Raw genomic sequence first — 10,217 nt, 5'->3', positions numbered from 1 at the left:
GGTTGGATGTGTTGTTGTGTTCTTTCATAAACATAGACGATAATGTAAAGGCAAATAATTTGTCCGTACTGGATTTCTGTCCTGGTTTCAATTTCTGGTCTGATGCGTTGCTGGTGAGGTGGAGGTGGCCCTGGTCCAGCAGGGCCAAATGTCTTCTGACACCTTTGTATCTGAAAGGAAATGCTGTTGTCTTTGCCTGTCTTAGTTTCACTCACTCTCCCTACTTCCTCTTTCAGCCTCCACCAGCAGCTCCAGGTATTCTCCTTATTACCTCTGAAATCAAAAATCTCATGAAATCTGACTGATCTGTAGGTCACTTATGTAGACAGGATATCCATGGACACTGGGGTTAAATTTGGTACCTTAATGGAATAACTTCTTGACTTTTTTTTTTTTTTTTAAGCATTATTTAATGGCTACTGGGGTTGATCTGTATTTTAGGGCTAAAAGAAAAACTGTGGCTTGAAGTGTTGAAGTCAGAATTGCTGGAATTTGGAATGGCTGTGGGTTTATGTGTCATTCCTGAAAGGATCTCTTCCCCAGTTCCAGCTGTGGTTGGAATGGTTTGGTAGGTGCTTTGTAAAAGCCAGGGAATGCAGGCAGCTGCTGCTGAATTTAAAGTCTTTAATTGCCCTGGGCATACTAAGATTTTAAGTTGTTGGTATTGGAGAATGTTTAAATTATATCAGTGGTCTAATCCCCATCTCTTTACCTGTGTTTTGAGTGAACAGTTGTCTCCTTTTTAGAAAATCAACATGCTGTGTCTAGAAGTGAAGCTGAAGAAAGGATAGGCCTGGGGATTGGGTTTTTTCCTGCTGTTTTTAGGACATTTGGCATATCCTTTTAGTAAAGACACATTAATGAAGCTCATACCTTGTAGTGCTTCTGAAACATATCCAGGCCAGTGCCAAGACTGTTATTTTAAGAAATCTCCATAAGTAGCTCTTTATCAGGACACTTTCATACCAGTTTAGTTGTTGGCTTCACTGACATGCCCCATGTGCAAACTTCACATGAAAGGAAGGGTTGATGGCTGCCCTGGTGTTTGCTCACCCCTGGAACACATTGCAATAACCTGGTGGTTGTTCCACAGTTAAATGATTTTTATCATGAACCGAAGTATTTGCCAGCAGTAATATGGAATAACTTCTTGACTAGCAGAACAGGAGAGCACCACTGGACTACTGGCAGGGCTCCAGTTTGGATTCCTCCCGTCTCCCTTTATCCCGGTGCATCTCACAGCAGAGCCACAAAGTTGTGTCCCAGCCAGAGCCTTTGGGAACAGAGGGTCCCTCCTGTAACCTGGGGGCGGTTCTCAGCTATTGGAGGAGTCAGGGAAGAAGGGAGCAGTTGGGATTTGCACTTAGTAGTGATGGAGGTTAGATTCATTTGGGGAACATTGCCTTCAGTGTAACAGTTGTGGTCTCCAGCTGTAAAATTTGTGAGTTTGAAAGATGAAGTTTGATTTCATACAGTGCCTGTGTGACACAGGGGAGGAGGAGGATGTGAAAGAGGGTAAATGATGGATTGTTATACACGTGCTTAGGTTAAATAAGCGTTGGGCCATACTCAGATGTTGCTGTTTGCTCAGTCAGGCAGCACAGTACTGACTTGGAGGTGGAGCAAATGTGCTGTTCAGAGAGGGGAGAGGAACTTGCTGAAGTTTCAGGGCTGACCGCTCAACTTCTTCGTCAGTACAGTCCAAAATGAACTGGTTTTGGTTTCGATGACTATAAATTCTTCCCCTTTTTTGTATAAATCAAAGTTTTAAGGGCATGTTAAATTGGTTGATTAAATGCCCAAATGTGTAACAACTAGGTGGTAATGGAAATGTGTTTAAAAGCTAAGTGACAGAATTGCTAATGCTGACATCCCCAGGCTGGGTTTGTTGTCATGTCCCTGCTCCCTGCATGAGGAATGTGATTCAGAGCAGACAGTTGAGGCTGAGCTGGGTCTGAGAGAAACCTGCCCTGAAAAAGGCATCTAAGGACTGGGTTTACAGCAGTGAGTGCTTTGGGGACTGTTCTCTCATTTGCTGAAGTAACACTTCTGTGATTTTCTTGCTTTTTTTTTGTAGGCATGCCTCCCATTCGGGACTTGGTGAGCCACTCCCCTAACCAGTCAGGTTAGCTACTTCCATCTCACCTGCTTTTGCACTACGTGTTTGTGGTAGTTACATGTTTCACACGATTTTGTCTGATTTTTTATAATTATTGTTTTTATTTTTATTCTTTGCTTATGCTTTTCATTGGCATGGGTGTGTGAATGATTGCAGTATACTTTCTCTGTGCCATTGCATACTAATTTGGTTTAACACTTTTGATTTTCTAATTAAGTCAGAATTCATACTAAGAGTTTTTGTCACCTTAGCATTAAAATACCGAGTTTTTTTACGTTTATGCTTCCATGCTGACTTGCCTCTTTATGGTATTGAATAATCTGTGCAAGCTTGTGCTTCCTCTCAGAGACGTGTCGCACTGTGGAGGAAATCATGTCTTGATTGTTTGCTAAAAGCTCAGGACTGTGTTTGCTAAAATGCCTTTGTTCATAAGGCCCAAAGGTACAGTGATTGGCACGGTATGGTATTGACAGTCTGGGGGTGCCAGGTGTGCTGGAGCAGGAAAAGGAGGCAGAGGGTGCAAGATTCAGGTATTTCTTAATTTATGCTTCTCAATCCTGTTTATTTTAGCCCATGTGATGTCAAACTGCTATTTTAAATACATACTTTTTTTTTCAAATGTTTCCTGCAGTATAACTCATAGCTGGAAAGCATTAAATTACAAATTACTGAAAGCAATCTTAGCAGATTACAGAATTTTAAGTAACTCAGGTTTGTGTAAATGTTTTTTTGTCAAGGATTTAAGCAGCAAAAGTTCAGTTGCAACTTTAAATAGTTTTGGGAAGAAAAGCAAGAGTAGGCTGTTCTGGCTCCTCGTGCTGTGCACCAAATGCAGTGTGTTGCTACATGTCATTTTTCAGTTTTGAGGGTGGTTTGTGGTCTCTGCCAGATACAAAAGTCATAGCTAATATCTGCTTGTTCAGTATTTGTTTCCTTAGTCTCTGAAGTTCATCAGTTGGGGAGGTTCAGGTAGGAATGTTCAAGAACAGTGGACATCACTAACATATTTATCTCCAGGAGAAAGACTGTTGGTCTAAGTAGTTTTGTATGTAATGGGAGAAAATTGGCTGAGTGGAAGTTAATCACTGCGTGCTGTTGTTGGTGGATTGACTCTGCACAAACTGCATTGCAGCTAAATTAGGGTAACAGAATTTTAATAAACAAAAGCTTTATGTATTCTGCTGCTGTGCAAATTAGGGTTTGTTCTACCATTTCCCTTGTAGTCCTAACCTGTATCTCTGTGTGTGCTGAATTCAGGCTGTTTGCCATCTGTGTGCCTTTGTGTTGCTTTTAAAAGGGATGGTGTTACTGGGCTGATGTTTGTGTGAGCAGGATCTTGTTCTATGCTGTTGGTTCTCTCGCTCCTAGGAGTGCACACAGCTTTTTGATCAGTCTCTTAGTACAGGTTAAATGTCTTTTTTAACAATACCAGGGTGAGAGTTGAAAGGTTGAGGTTTGTTGGACTGCTGCTCAGACATGACAGTGTTTTTGTACTACCACGTGAATCGGCAGGTTCTGGGTTATGCCCAGCTGAATTCCAGTTCTCCCAGGGATGGTGGTGGCTCTCCAGGCCTGTGGAGCTGCCAGACACTATCACAGCGCTCTGTCTGCCTGCCACGGGTCTCTCCCACTCCTCCTGTTCCAAGCTGCTGAGCCACCATCCTGCTTTCTCACACTGATTTACCACAGGTGAAGCTCAGCTGAGTGCCTGGGCCCCCCAGCTCCCTCCAGCCAGGTGTGAGGAGCAGTGGGTGATCCATGCTTTGTGCTGCTTCAACTCTGGGAGCCAGGGTCTTGGACTCAATTCTTTTTCACTGTAGGATGAGTAATATTGATATTGATTAAAAATTAATTAAAAATAGACTTGTGTGTCAGTGCATTCTGAAAGCAGAACTTCAGATGGGTCTTGTGCGTTTTGTGCCAAGTTGTTGTTGTATAAAAGAAAATACCTTGAATAACTTGTACTGAAGACTCTTATACAATGTCTGTAATGGGCGTGGGAAGGTGTGTGTTCTCTGGCTGCTGTCACACAGCAGTTGTACTGGGCCAGGGCCATGTCCTCTTGGAATTTCTGCCTTTTAGTGTGTTTCTGGGTTTTATTTAGTATTGTGGGTTTTGACATTTATATCCGTTTTAGAAAATACTTCGTATATGGTGATACAGAGTATTCTTTTAAAAAAATGTTGCTCTGGAAGAAAAAGACCTTTAGGAGTCTGAAGTTTTCTGAGGTTTTTGTGAGAGCAGCTCTGCATGCTGGGAGATGTTCTGGGTTGTATGTGACAACCTTTGGGCAGCTGTACTTAGAGTTTTCTCCATTGCTTTCCATGACTGTAGTTTTAACAGATGCAAAATAATAAGCAAAATAATTCCTGGCTTAATATCTTTATACTTTTTTTTCCTTCTGCTTAATGAAGTAATAATACTAAACTCATAATAATGCTCTTGGGCTTTCCTTCTTCATTTTAGATCTGAACCACAGTGGTCTAGGATCCCATTATGAAAATTCTCACTGGGGACCAGTCTCTTCAAATAGTGACTCCAGCACAAACTGGGATAAAGTTATCGTAGACGGCTCTGACAAAGAAGCATGGCCATCAATCACTGGCAGTGACCCAGAGCTGACTTCAGAATGTATGGACACTGACTCTGCCTCCAGCTCTGGGTCGGAGCGGAACCTCGTTATCATGGCTTCAGGGAGCACAGGCGGAGAAAGCGATGGCATTCGCAATGGCATCGGACATGGGTCTCAGAATAAGTTTGTGGTTGGTAGCAACAGCAATAATGTGGGCAATGGAAGTATTAATGGGCCGTGGGGGTTATCCCATGGATCCATAATAAGCACATGTCAAGTTTCTGTGGATGCTCCTGACAGCAAATCTGAAAGTAGCAACAATAGAATGAATGCTTGGGGCACCATAAACTCTTCATCAAATGGAGGGTTAAATCCAAGCACTTTGAATTCAAATGGCAACCATGGTGCCTGGTCCGTGTTGGAGAACAGTGGACATGCCCTGAAAGGGTCCGTGGGGAGTGGGAGTCCTGGCACAAGCATTCAGTGCAGTACCATAGGTCAGATGGCCAACAGCCAGAGTATTAACTCGAAAGTGGGTGGCTCAGCCCACGGTTCCTGGGGAAGCCTTCAGGAAAGTTGTGATTCTGAAGTAAATGGTACAAGGAATGTTTCATTCAGTGGGCAACCTCAAAACCTTAACACTGAAATGAATGGACCAAATAACACTACTAACTTTATGACCTCTAGTTTACCAAACTCTGCTGGTTCGGTGCAGATGAACGAACTGCCCAACACTGCAGGGCCCGGGGCCTGGCGCGTGAGCACAATGAATCATTCTCAGATTCAGGCCTCTCCAGTGGCAAATGGCACTTCCATCTCTCACCTGAGCAACGGTGAGGCCAAAACTGGCGGCTCTTATGGTACTACCTGGGGTGCCTATGGTTCTAGTTACTCTGGAGACAAATGTCCAGGCCCAAACAGCCAAGCTAATGGTGACACTGTGAATGCAACTCTAATGCAGCCGGGCGGGAGCGGGCCTGGCAGCACTAACTTTCAAATCAACGGGAATAAAGGCGGAGGGGTGTGGGAGGCAGGGACAGTCAACTCCCAGAATGTGCCGTGGGGAAACGGGAATGGTGCGAGTGCTGGCGGGAGCAGAAGAGGATGGGGCAACCCTGCACAAAACACTGGCACCAACATTTCCAACGGGGAATGGAGCAAACTGCCTAGCAATCAGCATTCCAATGAAGGTGTGAATGGAAACAGCAGGAAGTTTACAAATGGATGGAAGTCTACTGAGGAGGATGATCTCAACAGCCAGAGTTCTGCTGCCTCCCAGATGGCTGAGCAGAGCAGCACATGGGCCAAAACAGGTACGGGGGACAGCGAGGGGAGCTCAGAGAGCACCGGGTGCCATGAAGACAGAGCAGCTGTGGAAGGCCAGAACCGAGAGAGGAGGAAAGTTGACCAGCACACATTACTCCAAAGCATAGTGAACAGAACTGACTTAGATCCACGTGTCCTTTCCAACTCTGGTTGGGGACAGACTCCAATCAAACAGAACACTGCCTGGGATACTGAAACATCACCGAGGGGTGAAAGAAAAACTGACAATGGGACAGAGGCCTGGGGGGGCTCTGTGACACAGACTTCCAGCTCAGGGGGGTGTGTGGATAGACCTAGCCCTAATAATAACGATACCTCATCTGTATCGGGGTGGGGAGATCCAAAGTCTGCTACAAGGTGGGGAGACTCCAAAGGGTCAAACAGCCAGGGGGGGTGGGAAGAAGATTCTGCTGCTACAGTAATGGTCAAGAGCAATCAATCATGGGGAAGTGGCAAAGAGGAAAAGTCATCCTGGAATGACACACCGAAGATGAAGCAGGGATGGGGAGATGGACAGAAGGCCAGCCAGGGTTGGGCAGTGTCTGCTGGTGATAGCTGGGGTGAAAACTCTAGAAGTAACCATTGGGGTGAGGCAAAGAAATCCAGTTCCGGAGGTAGCAACAGCGACAGGTCCGTGTCTGGTTGGAATGAGCCAGGTAAATCAAATTCTGTTACTTGGGGAGGCAATAATGCAACCCCAAACAACTCTTCAGGATGGGATGAGCCTGCAAAGTCTAATCAGAACCAGGGCTGGGGAGACCCTCCGAAATCCAATCAGCCTCAAGTCTGGGGGGACTCGTCGAAGCCAGTCAATTCTCCTGAGTGGAACAAACAAGATGTTGGCTCTTGGGGAGCCCCGTCTGCCGCGAACAAACCCCCGGGGTCTGGCTGGCTGGGGGGGCCAATGCCAGCCCCAGCAAAGGAGGAAGAGCCCACGGGCTGGGAGGAGCCATCCCCCGAATCCATACGCCGGAAAATGGAGATTGATGATGGAACTTCTGCTTGGGGTGATCCAAGCAAATACAACTACAAAAATGTGAATATGTGGAATAAAAATGTCCCAAACAGTAGCAGCAGTTCAGACCAGCAAGCACAGGTACATCCGCAGCTACTGTCTTCAAGTGCCATGTCTAGCAAGGAGAGCAGTTCGGGTTCTGGTAAGCCTGGCTTTTACCCAAATTTATGTTTTCTATTGATTACAAAGCACTTTCTTAGTCTTGCTTTATAGAACAGTATTTTAGTTTCAAAGTGGAAAGGGCAAAGTGGCAGTGAAGTACATTTTCTGTTTCTTAAAGAAATGAACAGCATTGCTCACAGTGCTTTTGTACAGATTGGAAGATCTGTTCGAGTTTTAAATAACTGCAATAATAAGGGCTAAACGGCTCTGCTTGAGTTCTGGGGAGTGGGAACACAGGAAATACTTAAAATAGTGTCTGAGGATTGGAATTATTTTTCTAAATCATTCTAAACCAGCTAAAATTTAATTTTGCCAATGAGCCCTCAAAAAAAGGTGTTGAGCTTCTGCAGGACAGAATGAAGGGTGGTGGGTTTATAAAGGTTTGGGATCAGACTTTCTGGTCTTGTAGCTTCATGAGCAGTGAATAACGATTTTGGAGGGGAACTTAATGGGGCATAAAAAGTATTTTGTGCTCTGTCTCTTTTTCGACTCCCAGATGGGGTCACTTAGATATAACAAGCAGCTCTTAGCTTAATATTTTAGAAATTTGTATTATCAGAATGTAATTCTGTAAATACAAAATTTGTATTTTTGTGATTACTTCTATTTATGGAACAGCTTGCAGTTTTAATAATGACCCTCACACAAAGTGGAAATATGTGCTCACGTGCTTTTTACTGTATGTTCAGGATCTAGAAAAGGCAAAACACTTGAGTCTCTTTAGGTAGCTTTAAAATCCTGTTCAAAACTGTGCCAATAACTCGCCCTGCTTTGCAAAGGTTGGGGAGAGCCTTCTACTCCAGCCACTACTGTAGATAACGGGACTTCAGCGTGGGGTAAGCCCATGGACACTGGTACGAGCTGGGGAGAGCCCGTCAGCGATGCAGGAGGCACCTCTGGCTGGGGAAACGCTTCTCTTGGGCAGCAGCCTCCAAATAAACCTGGTGAGTGCTCTCAGTGTGTTTGAGAAGGGTGAAATACCTCTGTGAAAGCCTCATGTTTTCGAGGGGTTTTTACTTTGCAGTAGGCATCGAGCTGTTTGGTGTGAAGGGCAGCAGCTGCTACTGAAATGTTCACGTGCTGGGTTTTTTTCACAACCAGGGCCTAAATCTATGCAAGATAGTTGGTGTGGAGATGATATGCCATTGACTGGCAGTCGTCAGACCAGCTGGGAGGAAGAGGAGGATGTTGAGATTGGAATGTGGAACAGCAGTTCCTCACAAGAAGCTAACCCATCGTTAAACTGGCCACCCTACATGAAAAAGATGCCCACAAAGGTGAGGAGCAGCTCGGGGCAAGGCTTGATGTCATTTCTGAAAGCTAAGTCAGAAGGGATTACTGGACTTACACATTACACTTTAATTTTCATTCCTAACACTTCGTGATGTAATTGAAGTGGGATCTGAGAATCACAGGAATTCCTTTCTGTTTTTAAGGGAATAATGAAAGGTGGAAATAAGCAAGATGAAACATGGATCAATCCATTCATTAAGCAATTCACAAATCTCAGTTTTTCAGTAAGTATTTGCCTTTGTCTGGCTTTGCTGCCTTTCCACAGGGCTTGTTACAATACACACACATTGAAGTGCTCAGCTGCCAAGTGTTCATTTTCATCGTGGTTTTCTACTTGTGTTTGTCTCCCTTCTGTCACCCATCCCTTTCCTGTGCATTCTCATTACAAAAAGACCTCTGTATTGATGGAAAGGGGTTTTGTAACCACCACCCAGGTATTCATGCCATAGCCTGATGCTTTACTGCATTTATGTAGGAGTTCTGGTGAGGGAACCTGTTCTTGAGTGGATAGCAACGGAAGGGAGGAAATGCTTTAAAATAGCATCTGATTGTCTCGATTTTTCTTTCTTGCAGTTTTGAATTGTAATAGTGTGTAGGAATCTTTGTTTTATCTTAAAAATGCTATTATTAAATAATTGTGATTTATTTTATTATTTCAGAGAGAATCACCAGAAGAAACCATACAGAGCAATAAGATGGACATGTCTGGAGGTAAGAACAGCAGAACCAAGCTGGGCTTTATTGCTTTTCCTTCCAGACTCTCTTTTATCTTATATCCTTCTGTAAATTACATTTTTAAAATTATATATAGTGTATATATATAGCTATATATAGTTAAGTATATATTTCCCTAAAGAAAAGGAATGTCCTTGGAGAGAAAAGTATTTGAGTGTGTGAGTAATGTTGCGCACAGAATCACCTGGTTGCTATAGGAATATTGGCCATGTATCAAACTAAGCTTATTCCTATTTCTATATGTTAAAATGACATGAGAGAATGTTTTCAGAGTGTGGTGGGTTTGTTTCTTGTAATATAAATATCTTGATTGCCCTCTGGGCACCTCCACTGAGTATAAACAGAAACGTACCAAATCCCACACTCGCTCACTGGGTTCATTCTTCGAAGCATGTGTTCAGTTCTAAGAACTAAATTAATACTGAAATTTAGAAACGTTTAAACCTGAGTGTAAAATTACTTGGGAGCAGTTATAGTTTATTTGAATCCATTCACTGTTACAATTTCTTTAGCAAATAAAAGATAGTATAATTCTTGAATGCATTAATAACAGTATACTATGATGATAGAATGTTTAACTAAAACTAATTGCAGCATTGTAGTTTTTAGTGTAGTTACTCTCCCCTTGTTCCACTTCAAAATTGGGTATTTTCACTTTGGGGCTCATTATCTGTTGGGTAAAGGAATTGTTCTTTGAGTTTTAGATTTCAATATTAATGGCAAGCCTGATACTTAAATCATTGCAAGTTGAAGCAATTATACATTCTTGGTTTTAAGAGACAGCTGAGAGTAATATTTGTGTGAAGCTTTGCAAAATCTGTTGGTGCCGATTCTATGTCTCCAGTTGTCTGTAGCCATTGGTACACAGGATTTCCTTTCCCTTTCCAGTAAAGCCCAGAGAGTCCAAAGCTAAACTGATGTTTGTTTTATGAGTGTCCTGCCCGAGAGCAGTGTCAGGTCACTCTTCACAAGGCTGGTGTTGGTGTGGCTGAAGG

At 43.4% G+C, this 10,217-nt stretch overlaps 1 protein-coding gene across 12 annotated transcripts in view; it reads left to right on the top strand.

Moving 5' to 3' along the window:
• TNRC6A (trinucleotide repeat containing 6A) overlaps positions 1-10,217 on the top strand; it is a 60,161-nt gene that overhangs the window by 37,490 nt on the left and 12,454 nt on the right. For 9 of the 12 annotated variants that reach the window (XM_017733984.1, XM_017733979.1, XM_017733977.1 and 6 more), the window contains 6 exons: positions 2,078-2,125; positions 4,586-7,174; positions 7,974-8,138; positions 8,296-8,471; positions 8,631-8,711; positions 9,147-9,198. In XM_017733984.1, coding sequence (XP_017589473.1) covers positions 2,078-2,125; positions 4,586-7,174; positions 7,974-8,138; positions 8,296-8,471; positions 8,631-8,711; positions 9,147-9,198 — 3,111 coding nt within the window. The remainder of the gene's footprint in view (positions 1-2,077; positions 2,126-4,585; positions 7,175-7,973; positions 8,139-8,295; positions 8,472-8,630; positions 8,712-9,146; positions 9,199-10,217) is intronic. The other 3 variants (XM_017733985.1, XM_017733986.1, XM_017733980.1) reach the window with 1 other exon arrangement.

Source organism: Corvus brachyrhynchos, unplaced genomic scaffold (genome assembly GCF_000691975.1).
Source record: "Corvus brachyrhynchos isolate BGI_N302 unplaced genomic scaffold, ASM69197v1 scaffold5, whole genome shotgun sequence".
NCBI lineage: Eukaryota > Metazoa > Chordata > Aves > Passeriformes > Corvidae > Corvus > Corvus brachyrhynchos.
Note: the sequence above shows the minus strand (reverse complement) of the source record. Positions and strands in the feature narration are given on the sequence as shown.